At 55.3% G+C, this 26540-nt stretch overlaps 1 protein-coding gene across 2 annotated transcripts; it reads right to left on the bottom strand.

The window, feature by feature from the left end:
- On the bottom strand, positions 1-26540 carry NHSL3 (NHS like 3). Of its 2 annotated transcripts, none has more exons than XM_082834754.1 (7): positions 26254-26540; positions 4584-4754; positions 4443-4498; positions 4027-4150; positions 3344-3460; positions 724-3258; positions 1-300 (listed from the first exon to the last, which is right to left on the bottom strand). In XM_082834754.1, the coding sequence occupies exons 1-7, from the start codon at positions 26483-26485 to the stop codon at positions 278-280; spliced, it is 3258 nt and encodes a 1085-aa protein (XP_082690880.1). In that variant the 5' UTR covers positions 26486-26540; the 3' UTR covers positions 1-277. The 2 variants fall into 2 exon arrangements, with proteins under 2 accessions (XP_082690880.1, XP_082690879.1); XM_082834753.1 differs by having other exon boundaries at positions 4584-4757.

Below are 26540 nucleotides of genomic sequence, written 5' to 3' on the forward strand. Positions count from 1 at the left end.
CCCACCAGCTACCTCCTTCAAGATGAGGCTAAGGCCACGACTGAAGCGGCAGCTGCCAGAGGTGAATCCATTCAGGAAAAGGCATGAGAGCCGGATGACTTGGAGGACAGGAGCCACACCAGGCTTGTGTAAATATTGAAGGCCGTGGAGGTTAAGGCTGCAGGCGTCCTCCCTATTAGGTTAAGTGTCTGCCGTATCCTCTCATCCTTGGAGCCGCTCAGGTCCCTGAGATTGTATTCCTGGGATGGGTCAGCAGTGCCAGCAAGGTGCCTGGTGGTCAGACCAGCTCTTTCTGTGGGTCTGTGGAGAGAAAAGAAGGGATACTCAGCAAGGGACCCCCTAGCTTGGTTCTGACCACTAAGAGCCCAGGGCACATCCTCACCCCCTCACTTTACTGACCACGACAGCAGCACTGGGCTGGACATTTTACAAACGTTCCCTCTGCCACTATAATGTATCGTTGCCTCACACTTTACAGTGAGGAACCCGAGGCTAGGATGGGTAGATAAAATGGCAAAGTTGGAATTCAAATTTCAGTAGGTCTGACTCCAAAGCCCCACCATCCATGCTCCTTCAGTGCAGCTCATCAGAGGTGACAGGTCACCCTTCCCAGGCACCCCGAGACCACAATCCAAGAGCAAATCCCTAATGGCAGGACTTCTGATACCTGTTTCCCATTACCAGTGATGGGACCCACACCCCACCCCTCCCTGCCCACCGTACCTGTGCCAGGCAGGCCCAGCTTCTCCTCTGGACCCACCCGCTGCAGCACACCTCCATTCTCTGCCAGCTCCTCCTTAGTCCTGTCCTCGGCATGGGGGAGCCCGTTGGTGGGAGGAGCAGGAAGGGGCTCAGCTGGAGGAAAGCTGGGGGAGGTGGGGGGGACGACTCCCCCAGAAGGCTTGCGGGCCACAGGCGGGGGGGCCTTAGGTGGCTTCTTTGGGGCCTGGGGTGGCCGTTGCTCTGAGACGCTCCGAAGTTCAGCTATCAGGTTCCGCTGGAGGTCAGCCTGGGTCTCAGGGGACACGGGCCGCTCCAGCTGCAGCTTCTTGGTGCCCTTGGAGAAGATGAAGCTGGCCGTAGAGGCAGGGGACCGTGGCTCTGCCTCAGGTGGTCCATTGGGCTGGTCACTCACAGGGCCCACGCTGGCAGCCAGATTGGAGGCCTTGAGCCGAACAGCAGCGTGCAGCCCTGAAGAGGCAGGCGCTGGGCTGGCCCGCCCTGACAGGGCCCTTCGCAGTGGCTTCTGGGGGGCCGACGGCCCTGACGCTGGAGTCGGAGCCACTGTGGCAGTGCCTACAGAGCGCAGCCGAACCATCTGCAGGAGTGAGGGTGTGACCAGGGGTGCACCAGCATCCTCCCTGGGAAGGCCGCCACCCTTGCTGCAGCCCCCTGGTTCCCTCCGAGGGACCTTGGCCTGAAGCCCTGGGACAGAACCAGCAACAGATGGGGCTGGCAGAGCTGGAGGAAGATCTGGGGTACCACAGGGCTGTCTCTGGAAAGAGACAGTAGCTAAGGAGGGCTCCGGGGGCTGTGAAGGGTCTGCAGGCTCAGGGCCGGCCTCAGAGAAAAAGGCCTCCTCGGGTGGAGGGAAGTCAGCCATGGACAGGTCCTGCTCCTCCGGTGCAGGAGGCGGGGGTGGGGGCCAGGTGGGATCTTGGAGGGCCTCCTCAGCAGTCTCTGGGGCAGACAGGGCCTCCTCAACCACCTCTGGCTTCTTAGTGGGTGGCGGGGGCGGGTGATAAGATGGGGGTGGGGATGGTGGGGGTGACTGGTCTTTGGAGGCACCGGGAGCTGCCTGAGGCGGGGTTAGGGATGTCTGGGGAGTAGGTGGGGTCTCAGGGCTGGCAGCAGTGGTAGAGATGGGCCCAGGGACCACAGCAGGGGCAGCTGGAGCAGGGGCAGCTTGGTTTGGGCTCTTGGGCTTCGAGGGAGGTGGGGAGAAGGGGGCAGGCACCTTGGGGTGAGGAGGTATGACAAACCTGTCACCCAGGGCGGTCGACACGTGCGGACCAGAGCGGTCTGAGGGCGCCGGATCAGAGGAGGAGGAACATAGAGACGTGAGGGAGGAGGAGACTGAGGCCCCGGGAGATCGAAGTGAAGTGACACGCTCTGGTTTAGGGGGTTGGGCCTTGCCTGGGGAAGCAGGGGCCCCTGTTAGACCCTTGGGAGGGAGGGTAGGGGTACCACTTTGGCTCGAGTATCCACTGGAGGGTGAGAGTGTCCGTTCTGGGGAGCGTGGGGGACGCCGGGAGCCACCTGGAGACAAGCCAGGCACCCAGCTGCCTGCTGAGCTGGATGGACAGGGTGCTGCCCCCATCCCTTCTGACCCGCCGCCAGTGGTGGGCGGCCGGGGCAGCTGTTGCTGCTGCTTCCGCTCGGGCTTGGGAGGCAGCCCCAGGGGCCCATCATGTGCTGCTGAGCTGCGCTGATGGAGCGAATGGGTCCGGCGGGGAGGTGGCGGGGGCCGCTTCAGCTTCCGTAGGGACACACTCCGGCTGGACAACTGGCCACCGCTCCGAATGCTAACAGTGTCCGAGGCCTCGGCAGTGCTGCCCCCGCTGGGAGAGCCCCTCCCGCTGCCCCCCAGGGGAGGGGGCGCCACGTTACTGTTGGCCACAGAGCTCTCTGGCCGGCCCTCTGAGCCACCCTTAGAGGAGAGGGTAGAGCCGTCAGACACAATGGTCTCAGAGGACTGAGAGTGGCTCCAGGTGTCACTGGAGGAGGAAGGGTGGCGGCTGCGGGGCCGCGGGCTGGAGACTGAGGAAAAGTGGCCCAGCGAGCGGATGGAGGCCGGGCTGGATGAGAGCAGGCTGCAGCGGCTCAGCGTGCGCAGGCTGCAGCGGCCCAAGGCCACCACGTCCACTGTGGGCGGCAGCACGGCGTGCGGGATCAGCTTCGACAAGTAGGTGGCCTGGGGTGAGATGGACATGGCCGGGCTCAGGGGTTCTGGAGGCCCTGCCCCTCCGGTCAGTCCGGGCACTGCTAGGGACATGGGCCGGGTCAGTGGCAAGGGCCGGGCCCCCGTGGACCGGCCAACGAGCGTGTCATCCCGGTAGATGCGGTCGATGTGGCGCTGCAGCATGGCCTCTGCCTGGGCACCGGCTTCAGCCTCTGCCTCCAGCGCCTGCAGGGACACCCTGGCCCCTGGCCCTGAGGCCGGGCCTGCCGGATGGCCATCCACCGTGGGGATGTGTACAACGTCCCGTGGACCGGGAGGCCGAGGAGTACCTGGTGCCTCACGTTCATTCCGCAGGCCTGGAATGGACAAGGAGGGCGTGGGATGGTCAGCAGAGGGGGCGGCCAGGGCTGCCCGCCCACAGCCTCCTCATCAGGCGCTCACCGAGTTCCTTCTGCACGTGCTGTGGCAGTCCCAGCACCGTGCTCCGCCGCTCCCGCCGCCGACGCCCTGACTTTCCAGATGATTTGGGAAATGAGTCATGCGGTCGGAAGGTGGAGCCTGCGGGCAGAGTCCAGGGAGAGAAACTGTTAGAGCAGGTCTGGGGCACATTCTGCAGAGCACAACTTTTACAGAATATTAATAAGAACTCTGAGAAAAGACTTCCACAGTCAAGTAGGCATGGGCATAGATGGGTTAAACAAAGCTAGACACTTTTCTGCAAGCCTTCTGGAAGGCTTTACTAGGTCAATAATGATGATTTCCATTTAGCGAACACTTATTAAATGTGTTAGCATGCTAAACACTTGGCATTCATTCCAATAAGGTACGTATTCTTATCCTCATTTTTCTAGAACATCAAACAGAGAGGTAAAGGGTTGGCCCAAGATCACACAGCTGTAAATAGCAACACTAGGCTCAAAACCAGGTTTCTCAACTCTTCACTGTCCTGCTTTTCAGTTAATGCTCATTATGAACCTCCAAGAGGACACAGGGTACTATGTTTCCTGAATCCACTGAATCACAGTCTTGGGAAACACTAGATTAGGAGGAAAAGGGAAAGCTGCAGGTGCTGGGTGCCCACCACCCCCTCTCCTGCCCAACAATCCTGGCTGGTGAGTGGATACCTTTGCGCTGGATCATCTCAGAGCGGACGGAGAGAGCATCCTCTGCCGTGGAGCTCTCAGCTGTGTAGGACGTGGTCTGGCTGCAGAAGGAGATGCTATCGTCATCTGGCCCGGTCCGGGAGGACTATTGGGGGAAGAAGGATCAGCCCAGAGGCGTGAGTGGGGCTTACCTTTGCCTCCTCAGGCTCCCCTTTGTAACTTCTGACTCAGATTCACCCCCCACCGACCTGCCCCAGCATCACCTAGCACTGAGCAGGCATCAGCTAGAGCTACCCTGGACCAGCCCTCGGGGGCATCTCGTCTAGCCTTTCATGATACAGAAAGGAAACAGATCCAGAAGGGTTCAAAGACATACTTGTCAGAGGTCAAGCAGGGAGAGAGGAATACATCAAGACTGAGCTGCGGGCAGGGCTCACCTGGATGCTCTGTGTGTCTCCATGGTCCCAGGTACCCTTGTTCAGTTTCTGTTTTTCTGAAAGGCATCAGAAAGGTATGTTGAGCTAGGCCCCTGACTTTGGGAGCTGAAAGTAGTGCTGGAGAGAAGAGGAGGAGGCTACCTTGGTGCTGGAGGGAACGGAGCCCCTCCTGGGCCTGCGTGTGCAGCTCTTCCAGGTGAGGCGGTCGCCCACTGGGGAAGAAGACATTGTCCTGGTGCTCATCCACTGCAGACCCTAGCCCCTGGCCTGGCCCCACACTTAGTCGTTTGTCACTCTCAGCCTTGGCAGAGCCTGCTGGGAATGGAGGAGGAAGGAAAGTGAGGCCCAAAGGTATCTGGGCCCTGGGAAGGCACAGGCACCGCAACAAGGGTGCCCACAGTCCCCAGAGTGCACAGGGCACCTGCACATACATGCAGTGCCTACTTCCCCCAGTCTGTACTCACAACCCACAGTCCTGGGGTATACACTCAATATACACAGCCCCCAAGTACATACACAAGCTATAATCCAAGTGTACATATATCTGAGCACCCACACCACACAAAGGGCCCCATATAGGGCACCATATCCAAGGCACACATGCCCACCATATACGCACACAACACCCACAGGCTTCGTTCAGTATGTATACAAACACATAGCATCCAAGTAAAACCAAGAGCACACCCAGCCACCACATATACACATGACACCCACAGTCCCCAGTCTGTATATACACAAACAGTACCCAAATATACACACAACTGTCACTCAGGGCCCCATGCAAGACACTCCAGTGTACACACAGCCCATAGCAAATACATTTCTCTTGTCTCCAGATCCTGAGCTCCACTTTACAGGAAGACAAACCACCTCTTTGTACACCCCAAGAAAAAGACACATGGGACACTAGGAAGGGGGTGGGCACTAGCAAAGGTCATAACCAGATTCCCAGGAAGTCCTGGGGTGTGGGCTAAGCCAAGGATATGGCCACTTGGGTCCCCTAATCACCCACGCAGCTGTCCCTTCGTGGAAGGATAGGCTGGGGAGGGGAGAAGAGGGACCCCAGCCACTCCACTCCCCCTGAGGCAGCTCCAGCCTCCCTTTGGGGAACAGTCCCAGGTATCCCCCTCTCCTGGAGGCCCAGGGCCCTGGTGCAGAGGAGCCTGGGGTCCATTACAAAGGATATTGTTACAGGCCCTGCCCATGGAGGAGCTGGGCATCTAATCCTGGGAATAGGGGCTGTGTCAGCACTTTGCAGCCCCAGCCCCCCTTGAAACGGAACCCACAACATAAGCAAAAGCTCTGGCAGGGTCATGTGACCTTGGCAGCACCCTGTGGAGGGACAGGAACAAAACAAGCCCTTTAAAGGGCCACGCCCCAAGATCAGGATCTTCAATTCAGACACCTGAACTGCCCATTCCGCCTTCCTCAGCGCAGTCTTCAACAGCCAAGCTCCCGCCCTGGGAATCCTCAGGAATCCCACAAGGTCAGAGCTAGGAGGTCTCTCAGTGACCCTCCTCTCCCCAACCTCCTGATTTTACAAGTCCACAAAGAGGCTCAAAGAGGAAAGGTCTTGCCTAAGGTCACCCAGCAAATCGGAGTCAGAGCCAAGACTAAACTCCAGGTTTCCCGAGGGGACTCCTGAATCACACTCAAACTGGGGGCCCTCTGGCCCCCACATCTTAATCCAGGCCTGAAAGCCCAGTTCCTAGGAGGAGGAGGGGATAGGCCCCTCCCCTCAAAACTTCACCCCCAGGCCTCTAAACACGATTTTCCTGATCTGCTCCCCAACTTCCAGGGGCACTACTTTCCTTTCTACTCTGCTCCCCACATCCCATCCTCACACACACACGCTGAGTTGACCCGGGAGGGTGTGCACTACCTCTTGGAACTGAGGTATTGGGATGTACCCAGTAAAGCGTGAGTACCCCTGGAGGAAGGCAATCTTGCCCGAGGACTGCGGGCTTCAAGGTCAGAGACACCTAGAGCCATCCTCTGAAACACAAGCAGAAATCAAACAAAGGCAGTAGGAAAGCTGCTGGACAAAGGCACCGCGGCGGACAGGGGAGTCTGGCCTCATTACCAGCCCGCATCCCCCACCCCACTGCCTTCCCCGGCCTTGATCCCCCATTCTACGTAAGGGTCTGGCAAATGGGGGTGTCGGAGATCTCTTATCTCCCCCACAGCCACACCCACTCACCCTTCTTCTTGAAGAGCCCGAGGAGCGCCGGGAGGTGGCGGCCCAGGAACACCACCATGACTGCCGACGCCACTCGGACCGTCCCCTACGCTGACCTCTCCAGAACGCCGGGCGATGCCTTCACCATAACCTGAGGGAATGAGTCTGCCCGCCCAGCCGCAGAGCGCCGGCTCCAGGCAGAGGAGGGGGAGGGGCTACTCTCCAGGTCCTCCTCCCACCTTCACCACTGCTCCCGCCCATCCACCGACCCCGCCCCTCGAGTGCAGGGCAGGAGCAGGCACCTTCCCAGACTCCGACAGGGAAACTGAGGCACGGAGTCTCTGGGTGCTCGGCTCTTGTGCAAAGGATGACTAGGAGGGCCAAAGATACTCAATTCCAGGGGCAGCCCACTACCCCTGTCTCCAAGTCCTTTTCTAAACAGTCACGAGCCAGAGCTAAGGCAAGGGTGCTGGCTGCCAGATGGTGGGTGGAAGAGCCACTAGACTAGACTTGGCATGGTGCCCACCCCCAAGTCCTCCTGGCTGCTGAGGGTGATTCCCTGGGGAAGGGGCTCACAGCATGGAGCAGCCAGGCAGAAGCCCAGGACTGCCTGGGCGGATGGCAAGGACACACTGGCAGAGGTCCCTGGAGGAGCAGGAGCCAGCCCAGGACACGGTGCTGGGAAGCCGGGGAGATACCCAGAGCGGAATCACAGTGGCTGGTGCTAACAACCCCTCACGTGTCTGTCCAGCCCCAGACGTTCCAAAGGATTATCTTCCCACTTCAGTAATGTAACATCAACAGCCAGAAAAGCACTAACTCGCCAAGGTCACACAACAGAGGCAGGCCTTCAACACAGACCTCTCCCTCCTCCAGCCCAGGATTCTTCTCACTGGCCTCTGTGACTCAGCAACTCTCTTGGATCACCAGGCAGGGAGAACAGAATTAGTCACAGGTGAGGGCAGTAAGAGTGGGGGGCAGGAGGGAAGGTACTTGGAGGGAAGTCAGGTCCAGGTTCAAATCCAGCTCCATCACATACAAGTCATGACCTCACATGGAAACAAGGCTAAGAACTCCCCTTTATAAGATTGTTGTATCCATTCATTTAATCAGCAAATATTTATTAAACTAGTACTAGGGGCTACAGCTATTGGAAAACTTTTATCTTGTTCACCAGTATATCTCTAGTGTCTGGCACATACTATGAGTTCAATAAATATTCGATGAGGGGCTTCCCTGGTGGCACAGTGGTTAAGAATCCGCCTGCCAATGCAGGGGACATGGGTTCGAGCCCCGGTCCGGGAAGATCCCACATGCCGCAGAGCAACTAAGCCCATGCACCACAACTACTGAGCCTGAGCTCTAGAGCCCACAAGCCACAGCTACTGAGCCCACGTGCCTAAAGCCCGTGCTCCGCAACAAGAGAAGCCACCGCAATGAGAAGCCCATGCACCGTGACGAAGCCCACACACAGCAACAAAGACCTGACACGGCCAATAAATAAATAAATAAATAAATTTTTATAAATAAATAAATAAATATTTGATGACTACACGAATGAGGTAAACTAGCAAAATAATTTTAGATAGTGAGGGCTGAGGAGATGTGACAGGAAGTGGGTGACTTTAGGGGGCATCAAGGAAAGGCTATTGGAACTGAGACCTAAAGAAGAAGCCAACCAGGGCAAGTGCTGGGCATAGAACCTTCTAGAAAAAGGCAACAGCAGGGACTTCCCTGGTGGTCCAGTGGCTAAGACTCCACGCTCCCAATGCAGGGGGCCCGGGTTTGATCCCTGGTAATGGAACTAGATCTCACATGCTGCAACTAAGAGTTTGCATGCCACAACTAAAGATTCTGCATGCCACGATGAAGACCCCATACGCAGCAACGAAGATCCTGTGTGCTGCAGCTAAGACCTGGCGCAGTCAAATAAGTAAATAAATATTAAAAAAAAAAAAAAAGAAAGAAAAGAAAGAGGCAACAGCAAGCATAAAGTTGTCTTGAGGCAGGAGTGGTGGGGTGGTTTTCCCAGAACAGAGAGGAGGCCAGTGTGGCTGGAATATGATGAGCAAGGGAGAGAATGGCAGGTGAGAAAAGGCAGGAGCCAGGTCAGGTAGGGCCCCAGAGGCCTTGGCAGAGTCAGGATTTTATTCAAAGAACCCCAAGAGGTCAGTACTAAAGGTTCAGCTGAGTATTGATGGTGTTAAAAGAGATTCCCCCTGGCAACTCCAAAAAGAGTAGTTGAGGGACTTCCCTGGTGGTCCCATGGTTAAGACTCCGTGCTTCCACTGCAGGGGGCATGGGTTCCATCCCTTGTCAGGGGACTAAGAGCCTGCATGCCATGCCTCACGCTGCAGCCAGAAAAAAAAAACAAAGAGTAGCTGAGACTGTGGAAGAGAAGGTCTGTGAACTATAAAGTGCTGTCCCCCAGACTCTGAGGACACCCCTCTCTCACAGCACCTCTCTCTCTCTGAGTCTCTAGGGATCTAAGAATTCACAATGGCTCCCATGCTGCAAGATCCTCCTACTGGTCCTTCCCCGTTTGCTGTGCCACTTCTCAGGGACCACTCATGCAGATACCTGAGCCTTTGCTCTCTAGAGAACAAAATTCTGTGGGGCTAGATAGTATATATCCTCAGATCATTGAAATCTAAACAACACCCTTAAGAAGTAGGCACATTTTTTTTCTTGGCTGTGCTGTGCGGCTTGCAGAATCTTATTTCCCCAACCAGGGGTTGAACCCAGGCCCCCGCAGCGACAGTACCGAGTCCTAACCACTGGACCGCCTGGGAATTCCCAAGAAGTAAGCACTTTTTTTTTTTTTTTTTTTGTGGTACACGGGCCTCTCACTGTTGTGGCCTCTCCCGTTGCGGAGCACAGGCTCCGGACGCGCAGGCTCCGCGGCCATGGCTCACGGGCTCAGCCGCTCCGCGGCATGTGGGATCTTCCCAGACCAGGGCACGAACCCGTGTCCCCTACATTGGCAGGCGGACTCTCAACCACTGCGCCACCAGGGAAGCCCAGTAAGCACTTTTATCTCCGTTTTACAGATGAGGAAATGGACACCAGAGAGGGCAAGCATTATAAAGCTGGTAAGTGGCGGGACAGCATTCACACTCAAGACCACTTGAATCCAAAAGCCACGTTCTGCCCACTGTGCCAGCTACAAACCTGATCTCCCTCTGAAGAAGGTTTGGATGACCCTACCATCCCCCAAAATTTGAGGTTTCTTGACCACATCCTCCCCTCTTCCCTCTCTCTTAGGCCAGACCCATCCATCCCTCTTATTAGTCCCACTCAAACAGAAAAGAGCAGTAGACCTACACTTGTAGGGTGATTATTTCGTGCCAGGCACCACGCCAGGCTCTGGTGGAAGGCAGTCTCTACCCTCACAGATCTGACAACAGTCCTTCGAAGCAGGTACTCAAAGATACTCTCCTGGTAACTGACCTGTGAGGCTCACAGAGCCAGGTGACTTCCCAAGCTCTGGCTGGTTCCAAAACTGGAGCCTTCAACCATGCAGGACAAAGGCATGCTCAGCTTCTCCCAACCAGGGAAACTAAGGGCTGAGCTCTGCTAAGTCAGGGGTGGGGAAACATCAGCTCATCAAGGTCCCAGGCCCATAGCTTGCAGTCAGGGTCACAGCTGCAAATTCCCCAGCAGGATCCAAGGCTCTCACACTTGATAACATCTGGTTCCCCCAGCAACACCCATCCCCCCGACCTCCACCCGCGCCTTGGCCAGAGCCTGAGGTCCCTCTGAGCCACCCCAGGCGCAGGTCTACACACCTGTAGCTTGTTTGGGGAGAGGCTCAGCAACCCGAGCCTCGGATGGAGAGCATGCACCTCACAAGGAAACTAAGGCCCAGAGAGCAGAAGGACCTTGCCTAAGGCCACACTTGGAGTCCGTGTTCCAGGACCTTCAGCCCCAGCACAGTCCAGAGGTGCAGCCTGGGACTGAGGCTCACTACCTGCCCAGGGGAGGAGGCTTCCTGGATCTGAGAAGACAGCTTGCTCCAGGCCACGCACACCAGGAAGCACACCTGCAAGTTCTGGAAGGAGCTGAGATACAGACCACCAGCAGAAGTGTGCAGACCGCACCTCCAAAAAGCCTCACTGGGGCCATCCCTCACAGGCGAGTGCTCTCACCACCACGTCCACAAAGCACACCCATGCCTCCCTAGTCCACGCCCTCCCCACACCCGAGCGCCACTGCGCAGATTCATGCAGGGTCCTGCTGGGTGGCTGCGTGTACACGAGGGCAGATGCATGTACCCACTGCTCTGGGGCCCCCCTGAGCCTGGAAACAGAGAGGAATAGGAAAGGGAGCCCCTGCCCCCGCCCCCCAAGGCCACGTGCACCTGTGCGCATGCGTATGTACTGTCTTGGCAACATCCTCCACGGGGTGAGGCCTCAACCTGCCCCATTCCAGAGCAAGGGGCGGGGGCTGCGGCATGCCCCGCAGCCAGGCTGGCCTGACTCAGGGGAGAGGAATGAAGTGGGAGGGCACAGCTGCCCAGGTGGCCTTGCTCTGGAGCCAGGATTCAGGGTGTTTGGAGGCCCCTAAGTCTCAGCCCCTCACTTTTGTACTGGTGGGCAAACCAAGGCCCAGAGGGGACCCGGGCCTTCCCATAGGAGCAGAATCCAGAGCATGCGTAGATTTTATTCTCTTAGAGGCAAGACAAAAGGAAGTGAATACAACTCTCAGGTGAAGGCGCTTTACAGTTCTCTCAAAACACTTTCCTCTCCTACTGTCTCGAAGAAAGCGAATGAGAAACATGAAAGGTAGGTGTGAGTTCCCTTCTTACAAATGAGCACAAGGCTGGAGGGACAGTGACTTGCTCAAGGTCACCCAAACAGGAAGTGGCAGAGCCCAGAACCTGGGTCTCACTGCAAACGCCTTAGTGACCCTAAGTCTCAGGAAGTTAAGGGGTCGGCGTGGGAGGGAGGGGGCCATAGCCTCAGTCACTGCCCAAAGTGGGGGAGCTCTGCACCCCACTTCTGCACGAGGGGAATCTCCCTCCTTCCTCTTCTCAGTGCGAAGCCCCAGCCTAGCCAGGGCAGAGCTGACAGGCCGGTTCTACAGTAAATATTGGTGGGTAGGGAGCGCCTGGGACAGAAAGGGGAGGATCCCGTCCTACAGGCGCCTGGGGGAACAGGCAGTAACACAGGGAGGAATTAGCTACCATAATATTAGTAAATGTCATAATGAGTTTCCGGGTCAGTATCTGCTGCCGACAGTAACATAATAATCTCTTTCGGCCAGGGTGAGATCCTGACTTTCCAAAGCCCTTTCCTTTGTTCCTTCAAGGCATGATTATCCTCATTTCATAGATGCCAGAGAGGCAGCCACCATGAAGCCAGGAGAGAAAAAGTCTGGGAGTCGGAAGGTCTGGATTCCAGGCTTTGGACAAATGAATCAGCCTCTCAGGGCTGCAGTCTCATCTGTAAAGTGGGACTAACACCCATCTCACAGAGTGCCTGGGAAAGTTAAAGCCACGCAACCAAGTGTAAACACAGTGTTGTCATCAGAGGGAGCCTCTGCCTATCCAGGCATGGGGGCCTTTACACTTTCGCCAATCATAAGCCAGCATTTACTGAGTGCCAATTGACTGAGACACACATGGTCTCTCACTAAATCCTCCTCACCATACAGAGGCACTCCCCTAGAGTTAGTGACTTGCCCAAGGTCACACAGCTAATAATGGCAGAATCAGGATGTGAGCCCAGCTCATACTGGCTGCTGTTCTTCCCATGCCCCTAGAGGCCTCCTCTCCCATCCACTTCTGGAGCTCTCTTCAAATCTCAAGTGGAGTTGAGAACCATTATTAAGATAAGGTCTGATAAGGGACACTTAACATCAGCTTCCTATCAGCTCCTCAGTGACCTAGCCCTATCTAGCAGCCCTAACTGCCCCCTGTTTGGGAGGAAAGGGAATTCGGAGCCCACACCAGATATCCCATTGCCCCGGGAGTCAGATGTCCTAGGCCTGAGCTCTCACTGCCCCTCAGTTGAAGCATGATCCTGAATCAGGCACTGCCTTCTTCTGGGCCTCAGTTTCTTCATCTGTGAGGTGGGACGGTTGGGGAGATGATCTCTAAGGAGCCCTTGGCATGTATGACTCTGCCGCTAGAAGGAGGGGAGTGGTCCCTCACTTTGGGTCAGGACCTGGGGCAGCAAGGGGGTTCAGCTTATCTCAGATCCCTCAGACCAGAGAGGGCTGGGCCAGCCCCTTATCTGGAAGCCCAGGGCTCCCACAAGCAAGTCTAGACATACAGTTGGTCACAAGTCTCCCCACCCCAGTAAGGGAGAGGAAACAGGAAGAAAGGGGGCAAGGGAGGTAACAGGAGCAGGTCTTCTCCCAGCTGCGGCCACTGGTGCTCTAGGTCCAGAGGCAGGGTGGAGTCTGACTCCACCAATGACTTAGTCCCTTCCCTCAATCTCATCTGCAAAGTGGGAACAATAAACCCTATCAGGAGGAGGGCCATGTGTGTAAGCCTGACAGTATAATGCATGGGAACAGGAAGAGGACAGAGTGCTGGGGGTGCTCCTTGAGCTCCCAATTCACATCCTTCACCAATTCTCCGTACCTCCCAGGACCAAGTGCCTAGATGGCCTGGGGCTGGGAGGGTTGAGTTGGATTCCTGAGAACCAAGGCCAAACAATCCCAGCAGGTTACAATGTCTTTGCAGCAGTGAGGAGGCCTCTCCCTATTCACCCTCACCCTTCTCTATGGTCCAAGGGCATTTGTAACATGGGACCAACCCTTCCTTGAAACTCAGTTTCCCCTCCCACTGCCAACCAGCTCCCTCTCTGAGCTCTTGGCGGCTTCAATGCTTAGTCCTCAACCCCTGCCCTTCCTCCACAGTGCTTCCTCCACCTGTGCACCATACGGAGTCCAAATCCCCCAGGGCCTCAGGCTTTCTTCACCCGGAGGACATGCAGGCCCCTCCGTCATAAGAGGATATCCATCTACACCTAAAATAATTAAGAGCACAGGCTTTGGAATCTGACAGGCTTGGGTTTGAATCCCTGTTCAGCAACCTCCTTGCTGAGTAGCCTTGGACAAGTGACTTAACTTCTCTGAGCTCCAGCTTTCTCATCTGTAAAATGGGAATAATAGCTTACAGCTTGTAAGACCGTTGGAGGACAAATGAATTAATCAAAGTAAAGGGTTTAGCATAGCATTTAGCTCTGCTGCCACCCAGCCAAGCAGCCTCACGCATAGAGCCTTCACAGCACTCTCTGGCCCATACTCTCAACATCTGATTAATCCCAGGTCCTTCCTATCACTTCTGCCACCTCCTCTGCAGTGTCTCTGCAGCTGCCACTCCTCTCCACTCCCACAGCCCTCAACATGTCCCCAGCCCTCACTTCATCAGCCTCTCCCCTGGATTACTGCAACAGCCTCCAGACTGTTCTATGAGCTTCCACTCTCACCACCCCACCCCCCAACCTGTCCTGCCTTCACCTGCCATCTTCCTAACATACCACTTTCATTGGCTCCTCACTTGCTCAAACACCTTCACTGGCTCCCTTTGGCCTGTAGACTCCAGCCCCCTCTGCTTGCCTTGCGTTCTTTCCCCCATCCTTTCACAGACTAATCAAAGGAGTAAGCACTCAAGCCCCAGTCCCATACCTGGACCTGTGTCAGCAGAGGCTGAAGCCAGGGAAGCCTTAGAATCCTCAGCACAAGTAAAAACAAAGAGATTGAGGTTTACATTCACTTTTTCTTCTCCCAGGCACAAGGAAGAAACCTCAACTACTTTGCTTTCCAGCCTCCACACTCAGTCTCAACCCCATGCCTTTGCTCATGACCATACCCCAGAGCTGAAATGCATCCCTGGGCAGGTTCTCTTGTCTAATCAACAATTCAGGACTAATTCCAATCCTACAGTTACTTCTTTAATACCAGCTCCCCAGTTTTCTAAAACTGACCGCAACCCAAAAGCCTTTTAACATATAGCCTAGAATATTCCCTAGCCCCCCACGCTTTCTTCTATGTTGCCTTGACATTGCTTTCTGGGCTTTTAGGAACACCTTTAAAGCCTGGTTGACCCTTGAGTTGCAGCAGGAACTGGAAGAGCACAAGAGATGCTAGAAGCCCCAGGCCTCTTCTGTAAGGGCTGGCGGGCAGGAGATTGTAAACAGCCCTCTTAATCTCTCTCTCCCCCACCACAAATGGTCACAAGTCTGGATCCACAGTTGGTTCTCAGGAAACCATCAGATTAGAGTGGCCATACGAGGGCAGATGAAGATTCACCAGCCCCAGCCCCTTGGTGCCGATTCCAAGAGGAGAGACAGGTGGGCACAGCCTAGATTTCAGGATTACTGGGACAGGGAGACTACTGGAAGGTCCAGGAGTCTCTCATCAACCCAGCTTCTGAGGAACCTCAGAGAGCCTACCAGAATTTAATTAATTCTTTTCCTAATAATCATGACTATTCTTCAAACCACTGCAGGCAATGACCTTGGACAAGCCCACCTTCTCTATCAGTCTCTTTCATGACGAAATAGCCAGAACTGTAAGGGTCCCAAGAAGTCACCGAAGCTAAGCTGCCCTAATTTCACAGACAGGCCTCCCTCTAGGAGCCAGGAAGGTCCAGAGAAGTGAAAGCAATCTGCTCAAGGTCACAGAGCCCATACCAGAGGAACACTGAGAACCCAGACACCCTAAATCCCAGCCTAGGCCCTTTCTATTGCCCCCTGCATGGAGGGATGAGATCATCAGGCTCAATTCAGAACCTCTAGGAATGTAGGCCATCCTGGGAAGTCATGGGTGGATTCTCCCACCACAGGAGGGAGGCCCCCCAAGCCACCTTCTCCAGGATTTTTTCATTCCCCAAAACCAGCAGATACCCGACTCTGTTGGAGACCCCTTATCTTGCGGGGTGGGGGGTGGATCCCCACCCTGCCCCTACCCCATGTCTGGATTCACCAGGCGGAGGAACTAGGCGCTTTAGACAGCCCCTCCTCCAACACCTCTTGGGACCCGGGGATACCCTGAACCGCCACACCCACTGGGGGGAACCAGGAATCCTGGCTCCCAGCCTTGGGGTTGGAGGCCTTCCCATTCTGCCCCCTCCCCCCGACTTGGAGGATGGAATGTGACCCGCGGACAGATCCCGCAGCACGCTGGGAAGGGCTGCGTTCCAGCTCGGTGGCTGCACTGAAAGGGGGAGATGCGGCAGCGACCATGGGGACCGCGGGTGGGGGGGGGAAGGGGGACAGAGAGAGGCAGCGGCAGTGCGGATGGGGGTGGGGAGGGAGCCCAGAGAACCAGTCCGACTCCCGATCAAGCCAGATGGAGGCGGCTCGAGTCTCCAGCCCCTGGTTTCCTGCTTCTCCCCTCAACCTTTGTCTCCCCTCCTTCCTGCAAACTTTCAGCCTGTGCGGGCTAAAGCCTGGGGAACAAATGTGCGTGCGTGCGTGTGTGTGTGTGTATGTATAAGTGCTTTGGGGTCTGGCTGGTTGTGCAGTTTGAACCTGTGTGTACATACGTGTGCCTAAGACGTTGGGCAACTGTACCTACACGAATGTGTCTGAATCTGCGACTGTGGTGGTGTTCGTGTGGCTGGGTAAACCGTATACATAGGTATATGTACCTGTATCTCAGGATCTGTGCCTCCCACAGCGATTGTGTGGGTGTGAAAGTGTATGTGATTTTTGTGTCTGCATGTCCATACATCTGAGTGGGTGTTGTGTATGTGACTGTAAATTGTGAACATGTACATGTGCCCGCCCGCGGGTATTCGTGCGTACATGTGTCTCTGTCTGCAAGTGAGGGGTGGGGTCTGTGCGGGGGATTCCCGGCCCCCCAAACTCACACCCAACAAGCCCCAGGAGGGGGCAGCAGCGGCGGCGGCGGCTGCGGCAGGAAGACCCTCCTCCCCGCCTGCCCCGCCCCCACCCCCAGCCCCTACCTGCCGGCCGCTTCGCCGACCGCCCGAACCGCCAGAAGCTGCGGGCCCGGGGGCCGCTTGGGGCCTTCCTCTTGTGGTGTGAGTTGCCCATGGTGGGCGCGGGAGCCGGCGCGGGAACCCTAGCGCAGCCCTACCAGCCCGGCAGCCGGGCCCGCAGCCACAGGAGGGAGGCAGAGAGAAGCGCGGGCGGCCACCGCAGGCGCCCCCAGCCCCAGCTCGACCACGCCCCCGGGCTCTGCGGCCAATGGCCGGGGTGAGGGAGGGGCCGGCAGGGGGCGGGGCCTGGCGCACATCCCGTAAGCTCCACCCCTCTGAGGACCTGGGAGACCTGCTGAGCCGCCCCGCCCAGTGCTCTGGGAAAGGCCGGGCCTGTCCAGGTGGGGCCGACGGATCGCTCGCTCTCCCAGGCCAGGGGCTGCCTCTGAGGACTGCAGTTGAACCAAGAGAACTAGGGGCCCAGGCTCCAGACAGGCGGGGTCTGAAGCCTTGCTGCTGCTAGGGCCCACCAACCACCACCCCGTGAGTGTCACGTGTCTGTGTATCTCCCGTCTCTGCTTGTTTGTACAAATACATCTATCTGACTGTATTTCTGTAGTAATGGTGTTCAAAATAACAATAGAACCCTTTTATATAGCGCTTCCTATGTGCCAGGCACTGTGATAACTGCTTTCATGCATTACTTAATTTCATGCACAAAACAATTCCGTAAGGTAGGTACTTTTATCATCTCCATTTTACAGATGGGAAAATTGAGGTTCCATGAAATCAAATGATTAGCCCAAAGTCAAACAGCATTAAGCTACAGAGCCAGTACTCAAACCCAGACTGAGTCCAATACCCACTGCTCCAGGCTACCTACCCCACCACTTTATCTGTGCCTCTCCATGACCTTGAAGGAGGGCATGTAATTGGGCATTTGTATTTGCGTTCTTGAATGTGGCTGTGTAGTTGTGCATCTGTGACCCTGAACATGTGGGTTCCTCGCTGTGTCATCACCTGTGACTGCATGCCTGTATCCATATAATTGAGTCTGTTTACATAGGTCTGGATGTGTGCTTTTGTGTATTTGCCTATATAATTGTGACTCCCTCAAGCTGGCTGAATATCCCTGCTTTTTGTGTATTTGAGTGTGTAATAGTCTGCTTGAGTGCATGTAAGTAAAAACGTTTGTCTATAAGACTGTAATTGCATGTGCTTTTCTGTATCAATATGACTGTGCAATTGTCTGCTGATACACCCATATCTGTCTACCTTTGGGGGGCGGGGTATGTGTAAGTAATGGAGCATATAGGTAAACATACATGGAAGCACATGTCTGTGTGCATCTAACCCTAACTCTCTCTCATCTCCCGTTAAATAAGTCTTTGTTTTTCAAAGCCCAGGCCAAGGTTCACCTCTTCTGAAAGCCTTCCAGGTTGCCCAAGGCCCTCACATCTTTATGTTCTCACAAGTGCCCTGTGTCCAGGGACCTGCCCAGGACCCCACATACTGGGCAAGGACTCTCCTTTACGATCACTCTGCCATCTCTCCAACCAGGGGCAGCATGGTATAGACAGAGAAAGAGCACTGGACTGGAAGCCCACGGCCCTCAGTTCTAATCCCCTTAAGGTTCATCCTTTCTGCCACCGCGGCAAGCCCCTCCACTACACCTCGCTGCCTCTTATGCCCAGTGGCTCCAAGACACCCTGTTCCCTCCCTGCAAAATGGGAGAGTTAAAGCTGAACCACACCCTCCCTGAGGCCCATCTCTTGTTAAGAGACTGAGGTTGACAACAGTGTAGTCCCTGAGGGGCTGGTATTTTATATATCCACGCAGAAAATACTTGTTGAGCATACACTGTATACCACGCTGTGTGCAGCAGGCTCCCTGCCTTGCACAGAGAAGAGGGTCCTAGTGGCAGAGCTGGATGAGACCTCAGAGATTTGCTGGCCCAATTCCCTTAATTTACAGGTGGGGAACCTGAGGCCCATAAAGGGGAAAGGTGGTATGGGGGGGCAGAGAAACACTCAAGGGTAAAGTCCAAATCCCTTGGCATACGTTCAGTGAGGACAGGCATGCAAAGAGCTTAGAAGGATGTCTGGAGTGTAGCAGGTAACTTGGCCTTCACAGGAGACCTTGCAGGAGCTGCCCCCGCTCACCAGTTCAGCCTCATCTCTGACCACACCCCTCTCATTCTCAGAGCTCCTTCCTCTTCCACCTTTGCCTGTCCTCAAGGCCCTGCTAGACAGTGTCCTCCTCCATGTCTTCCTTGACCCCCCCTCCCCCAGCCCAGTTCTTGGGGCTCCCACAGGCATTAATGCTGTCCGCTGATACAGAACTGATCACACCTCAGGGCTCCCCAGCACCCTGTGTAACACCAACCCAGCACTTGTCTCAAGGCAACAGTTTGCTTTGGTATCTCCCTTTCCAACCAGAAAACAAGTTCCTCAAGGACACTGATCCTCTCACTCCTCCTAGTAGCCCCAGGCTCAGCACAGTGTCTGGCACACAGTAGGTATCCCTACGTGTTGAACAGAAACTGGCAAAGGTGGTGATGATGGCACCTTGAGCACTAATGGAGGTGAAGAGGCACAGGCAAGAGAGTCCAAGGCACGCTCCCAGTCTTACCTTCTTTCACTACAAAGGCTATGCTTGCTCCCGGATCCAGGAGGAAGAGTACTACCAACGAGTCAGGTGCATGGGAGAGCCTGGGAGAGCCTGGGGTAGGACTGGTGGGAAGAAGTACGTGATATGGTAGGCATATGGACCAGAACTCCTGGAACCACAAGGCAAGGCTTGAGTGTCTCGTGACCCTCCTGGAGGATGGTATTAAAGGCCTCGGCTGGCTAGGGGCTTAGAGGAGAGGGTATCTTAAAGCAGGCAGGAGGTCCTACTCGGAACAGACCCCATCAGCAGCCTCCTGGGAAGCATGCACTTTGCCAGAAGATTCAGGGTTTAAACCCTTGGCAGGCTGAGCTGTCTCCATCTCCCCTCCATGCCAGCACAGAGCACCCTGGGAGTGCAGCTGACAGCCTTTGGTGAACCGGCCCCCAGGACAGCGGAACACTAGAGCACAGAGTCCTGGGGAGTATAGTCATGGGGGAGGTGGACAACGAGTTCATCCCTGCTGCCCAAGGAAGCTGCTTCCACCCACTTCCTCCCCCAAGTCAGCCACAGGACTGGAGGTGGCCGTCCATGGGTTCTCCAGATGGGAGGCAGAGGTGTGTATACCTGCTCTCCCCACCACATTCATTGCGGCCTAAACAATATACAATGCCTCCTCTCATTAGTTTTCTTCAGCATGTGACAGGCCAGGAGCAGCTGAGACAGCTTTGAGGGTTCGGGGAGAGGGGAATTTCCGAGGGGTGGGTGGGGGAGGGGAGGCGCTCCCACTGCCCTCTGCCGACAACAGATTAGAGATTTTTCTGGCCACAGGGAAAGTGAGAGTGGTGGGGGGAGGGCCCCCCAGCCTGAAGGGGATTTCCAGGAGAACCTGGGCCCTGTGCCACCGGTGCGGATCCAGGGCCTCCGTTGAGGAGGGAGGGGGAGAGGCAGCTGGACCCGGCCCCTCTCTGAAGGTGTCAGAGGTAAGGGAGGGGATGGATGAGGCCTTCTCGGCCTCGGCTTCCTGCTCCTTTCATCCCACCCCTGCTCGAGGGCCCTTTCTGGGATGGGATTTTCCATTTGAAGTCAGAACAAAGGAGTGGGGAAGCTGAGGTCAGCCTGGCAGGTGTGGGCTCCTGTTCCGCCTCCAACACTGGTTGGCTGTATGACCTTGAGCAAGTCACTTCCTCCTCTGGGCCTCAGTTGCCCATCTGTATGTGCCGTGAGGGCTCCCTGTGACATCTCAGGCTATCAGCTCTGAGCGCCCAGGATCTGGAGATACCCGTGCTCTGGGGGCCCATATCAGATTACCCACCTATCACCCAAAGCCACTTAATGCCAGGCCCTGTGCTGGGCAGGGCAGAGGTAAAAGACAGTCAGCCCAGGGCCTGCCCTCAGGATGTTCAGAACAGTAAGGTATGGTGATGCCTGTGCCCACGGAATGTGACAGCCAGCTGGTCCCAACCCCCAACAGAAGCCTTGCCTGGTTCCAGCTCTGCAAATCCCTCAACCCCAGCTTCCCCTCATTCTTCCATTTTAGCTCGCATCACCTCTTGGGGAAGCCGTCTTTGATCTCCCCCTGGGATCACTCTGTTCCCTCCTTAGTCACACTTCTTGACCCTTAATTACTTGTTCAATGTCTACTACCCCCCTCAAACTGTGAGGTTCACGAGGACTGGGACCTTGTCTTTCATTCATCCTCAGGACAGAGTCTGGCACATAGTAGGTACTTATTACCTAATATTAAATACTTAATAAGTATTTGTGAAATAAATTAGTGAGACCCCCTCTCCCATCTGGACCCAAGGCAGACAATGCTCATCACTTCAGAGGGGCTTGGAGAAGGTGGACCCAGACTCCTTTATGGAAACCACTCCCCCACTGATGTATCCCACAGCAGAGGGAGCCCTGCCCATATCACATCAGTCAAGGCCGCAGGCTAAGGACACTGAGATGCCCCTCCCCAAGAAGAAGGTGACCAGAAAAGCATATCCTGGGACTTCCCTGGTGGTCCAGTGGTTAAGAATCCACCTTCCGGGCTTCCCTGGTGGTGCAGTGGTTAAGAATCTGCCTGCCAATGCAGGTGACACGGGTTCGAGCCCTGGTCCGGGAAGATCCCACATGCTGCGGAGCAACTAAGCCTGTGCGCCACAACTACTAAGCCTGCGCTCTAGAGCCCACAAGCCACAACTACTGAAGCCCGCACGCCTAGAGACTGTGCTCTGCGACAAGATAAGCCACTGCAGTGAGAAGCCCACACGCCACAACAAAGAGTAGCCCCTGCTCGCCGCAACTAGAGAAAGCCTGAGCACAGCAACAAAGACCCATTGCAGCCAAAAAAATAAAAAAGAATCCCCTTTCCGATGCAAGGGACAAGGGTTCAATCCCTGGTCGTGGAACTAAAATCCCACAGGCTGCAGGGCAACTAAGCCCACGCACCGCAACTACTGAGCCTGTGTGCTCTAGAGCCCGTGCGCCAACTAGAGAAGCCCGCGCATTGCAACAAAAGATCCCGCATGCCGCAGCTAAGACCCGACACAGCCAAATAAATAAACGAATAAATAAATATTAAAAAAAGAAAGAAAAGCATATGCTGTTCAACTCCAAATCTCTTGAGCACCCTGCTCTAGAGTCTGGGGGCAATAATTTCCCCAGGAGTATCACAGAGATGATGACACTGGACCAGGCCTTGAGGATGAATAGAAGTACTGGATAGAAAAGGGAAGGGAAACACATACTAGGTGGGGAACAGCACATGCAATGGCACAGAATGTGGAAATACATGGAGTGTTTATTGAAAGGCAAACAGATACCACCCGGACCTCAGAGAGGCAAAGTGACCACTAACCAAAGTGCCTTTGGGTCCTCACTTTGCTTTAGAGCTACACAGGCCCCTTCCTCAGCAGGGAGAGTTGGCATTATTCACCCTGCATCCTCACCCACCTTCCTATGACATCCAGACCACTGGGTCCCGATGTCGTGTCCATCTGACTGGCCAAAGGTAGGCTCTCCTTCCCTGAACATAGCTCCCACCCCCAGTTCCCCCTTCCAGCTTGCTCCTCCAGACCATTCTCAAACTCATAGAATTCTAGAATGAGAAAGGGCCACTAATGGTCAGAGGTCATTAAACCCCATCTTTATTAAGACAGACAGTGTCTTGCCAAGAATGGGGCAGGACTTGGCAAAGCAGAACTCAAACGCAGGATTCTCTCCATAACCCTATGCCCAGCACAGCTCTCCCTGAGTGAATGGCCAACGTTCATGGGGTTAAATCTGCTGAGCCTGGCAGGGTAGCTCCTAAATTCTCACTATCAGTATCGGAGCCATCCCCAGCACCCACCCCCCCAGCCACTGCCCACTGCCTGAGAGAAACCTTCGGAGGGCTGTATACTCCTTTCCCCAAAGTTGATCCTAAGCTCTACAGCAGTTACTCCCCTCGAGTCAGAAACACATCCAACCTCATATTATCTTGTTTGGAGAGTATGGCCTCTGGAGACAGATTGAGTGGCTCTGTCAGTGCTACGCTATGTTCATCATGTCCGTGCAAGTAAGAACCTTGCCCGTCTTGTCCCAAATATTTGCATTACCCTGACCAGTACATGACACTATCTAGTAAGGAATATGTCTTTTTCAAATGAATGAAGCTGAATGACCTTGACCAACTTATTTTCACCCTCTGGGCCTATTTTCTCACCTATAAATGGTTGTAACTGACCACCTCCCAGGTTGTTGAGGACAAGGGAAAACATTCATGAAAATGCCTGGCCAGGGTCTGGCACATAGCAGCCTTCATGTTCCCCTTCAAATTAGCCAGCACCCTGCCCTCCTTCCACACTCTGCTCACCTCCTCCAGGAAGCCTCCCCCGATTATCTGCCAGCCTCCAGTCCTGGCATCCATCCCAGAAACACTTCCTCCCCACACACTTGTCTAGAGTCCACATGATATTTCTGAAATATATGGATGTCTGCTTGTTTGTTTGTTTGTCTGTTACTTTTTCTGTGCTTGAATCCTCCGCTGGACAAAGGTAAGACTCCACCTTCCGTGGATCCCCCCTCAATAATCATCATCATCACGGGTATCCGAGGTGTAACCAATGAGTTTTCCAAACATGAATCAGGATAAACTTAGCTAATGCTCAAGTCCTCAGCATCACAGCAGCAGCAACCCGCTGACATCTAGACCATGCTCCACAATTCACAATGCACTTGCATGTCTGTTTTCTAATTTGATCCTTGAAACACCCCTGTAAAGCCAGGATTTGTTATCTCTATTTTACAGGTAGCAGAACTGAGGCTTGGAGGGGTTAATAACCTGCCGGGGTCACATGGCCCGAGAGGGGCAGACCAGGGCCCAGGACAGAATTGTCCTGTCAGCTTCAAAGCCCATTCCTTCCAGACTGGGTCCTTACAACTCAGGTGAATAAACTCACAAACACAATAACAGCGACCCCTTACATTTCTATGGTGACTTCCCTTTCAAATAATTTTCACATCCTCTTTTGTAAGAATCTTGGAAAGCTCACAGACCCATCAAGGATATGTCTAGCCAGAAGATTAGCCCAGTGAGAAGGTCCCCTCTCTTCAAGAGACAGTAATGGAAACAGTGAGGCCACAGAGAAGTTGCTTGCCCAGTGTCACAGGGCTTGCTAACCGCTGGGCCAGGATGTGAACTCTCATTAACTTGCCTGACTCTGATACTCCTCCTACTTTATCAAGTTCCCTCACTTTTCTCTGGGCCTCTTCCCATCTGTACAATGGGTTGGATGAGAAGATCTTTAAGCCTTACCCCCTGGTCTATGTCCTTGGGAGAATCATGAAAGCAGGACCAGTTTTGGAAGTCAGATGATTTGAGTTCAAATCCCAGGTGGGCAAATCAATCGCTCAAAACTGTCCCTGAGCCTCAGTTTTTCCATCTTCAAATGGTCGTAAATGATAATGGAGGTAATGGATGAGGGGCGGGGAGGTGGGGGGGGGTTCTGGCACATTCAGAATAATAAATAAATGTCAGACTTCCTCTCTTTCCTTTCTAAGTCTGTGCAGGGCAGTGCGGGGAGTACGGAGGTTCTGGAAAACAGAGGCTCAAAATCTATCCCAAGCTCAGTTTTCCCTTTTATAGTGGGGGACTCAGATTAAAGAAGCCAAAACCTGCATCTATGGGTCTTTGGTTCAGCAACTGGGAGCAGGGAGATAATGACCTCCCTAGCAAAGGCCCCTGACCTCCCAGGAATTTTCTGTGTGTGCCTCCTCCCCATCTCCCCCAATCTTCATTCTAAACATTTTCCCCAGAAAGAGTTAAGCCTTCTTTGGGCTTCCCCTTCCTGACCAGCAGTGCCAGTGGAGATTAGAGAGATTGGATTTATTTCTCTTAATAAACAGAAAAGAAGTTTGGCCAGGCAGGTGACAAGGAAACAATTGGAATAATAGGAGGTTGGAGCAAAAGGAAGCAGGACTTCCTCCAGACATACCTATGGCCACCCTCAGACCTGGGGAAACAACAGCCAGGGGCAGAGAGGTGTTGCCCATGCACGTGGTCCCAAATCAGGTCGACCTGCTGCCCAGAAAGCCCAGTGCTACCCAATACCAAACACAAGGCAGGGGGAGGCCTGCCACTGACCCAATGACCCTTAACCCAGACTGTCGGAGCAAGGACCTACAGAGTCAGCTTTTCCAGCCCCTGCCCCCAGGCTGATCTCCCAGGGGAAAAGTGTCCACTGCCCTGGGGTATGCCACTAGCCTTCTATCTCTAATCCTGACAGTCTGACCACAAACCATCCTGCTGCAATTCTGACCCATGCCCCCTTGAGTGTGATAGGGATGACTTCAGATTGAATCCCAGTGGGGCAGCCCTGGGACAGACTTCATATATTGTGGGGACTGCAGAGCCCTTGGAAACACCCCTCATGCAAACCTTCCCATGGGGCCTGGCCAAGTCATCTCAGCCCCAGCACCCAACTTCTGTTTGTGGCTGGGCTGCAGGGGAGCAGGGCCCATATCCAAAAGAAAGATCAGGCAGGAAGTAATCACACAAGAGGCCTTTCACCCTCTTCCTGACCCCTAAAGTGTTCCATCTAATTATCCTCCAGAGGACGTGGTTAAAGGACACTGGGCGGGTAAACATAGGCAGAATGGGGTGGGCCTGCACACACCGCCATTTCCTCACCTCTAGCACTGAAGCAGGAGCACAGGAAAGGTAGGCTTCCTAGGACGGCTGGCCCCAAGGGAGCCCCACCCTCTTGCAGAGACTCATGCCCTCCACCTCAATCAGGAGACAGAAACAGAGAGGAAGATGAGGGAAGAACAAAGCAAGCGGCCAAAAGAAAAGTGATTCCAGTAGGGATGGGCCAGATCAGCCACCCCTCCCCTCAGGCTGCCCATCCATCAGGCCAGAGAGAGCCTAGAGGCAAGGAATTAGCTGTAGTACTTCAGGTAACCACCGCTGCCCCAGGTACAGCCTCTCCATTAACTTGGGCCTGTTTCCCCCATCTGCAAGCACACTTCCAACACAAGACCGTTTCTACCAAGGCGGGGGGAAGGAGTGGTGGGTGGGGCAGTTGTCTCAGATCCTGAGCTCACCACCCCAGGAGGTGGATGTTTGCGGTTTGGCCCAGGTGAGTGGTGAGGGGGACCAGGTAGGAAAAGCTAACACTGCTAAGAACCTAAAGCATGTTATGCTCCGTGCTGGGTCCTCTGTGGGGCTGGAAACCCGGATCCACCTCGACGACTGAAACACCTTTTGAGTGCAGTTGGCTTTCCAGACCCAGAGGGACCCCCCCACCAGAGATGCAAGGTCACGTGCCTCTCCCATTGGCCCCAGGCCAGAGTCAAGACTCTGACCCCCTGACTCAGCAGCAGAGGGCAGAACCTGAGTGAGACTGGGGGAAGGGGGCACCGCCTCACCGTCCCAAGAGCCGGGCGGCCAGCACTTCCTGCTTAAGCCAGGGGATTCCTGCCCCCTTCGGGGGGTCCTCTCCATCTCGAGCGGGGCTGAGCCCTGGGCTCTTCGCTCCCCAAGCAACGGCGCCTAGGGAGTCACCACCTCCGACACGCCGCGGACCCCCAGAGGAGCCACCCAGGCCGCACCCTCGGCGCCGCCCGGCGCCTGCCCAGGTGCCCGGTCGCCTTACCTCGGCCTTTACCCTTGGCCCTCCTGGCCTTGTCGTCCGCCTTCTTGGCCCGGGGGGCGGCCGGTTCGGCGCCCTCTGTCCCTGCCGCCTTCTTGCGCCGCTTGCCCCGCAGCCAGCTGAAGGCACGGCGGAGGCCGGACACGCCGGAGCGAGACTTCTTCCTGCGCGGGGGGCCGCCCGGGCCCCCCGGCTCTTCGGCCGCAGGTGCGGCGGGGGGCGCGCGGGCCGCCATGGCTCGGCCAGGGGACCCGGCGCGAGGGTCAGGCCCCCTGTGGCGGGGCGCCCAT

Source organism: Leucopleurus acutus, assembly GCF_964270905.1.
Source record: "Leucopleurus acutus genome assembly, chromosome: 2".
Taxonomy (NCBI): Eukaryota; Metazoa; Chordata; class Mammalia; order Artiodactyla; family Delphinidae; genus Leucopleurus; species Leucopleurus acutus.

What these genes read in the sequence shown, in the direction of transcription:
- NHSL3 (XM_082834753.1), bottom strand. Translation starts at nt 26,485, where the DNA reads ATGGCGGCCCGCGCGCCCCCCGCCGCACCTGCGGCCGAAGAGCCGGGG. An exon ending in GGCCAAGGGTAAAGGCCGAG is followed by an intron (nt 4,758 to 26,253) that starts GTAAGGCGACCG and finishes CTCCATTCCCAG; the next exon opens with CAGGCTCTGCCAAGGCTGAG. An exon ending in TGAGATGATCCAGCGCAAAG is followed by an intron (nt 3,461 to 4,026) that starts GTATCCACTCAC and finishes CTCTGCCCGCAG; the next exon opens with GCTCCACCTTCCGACCGCAT.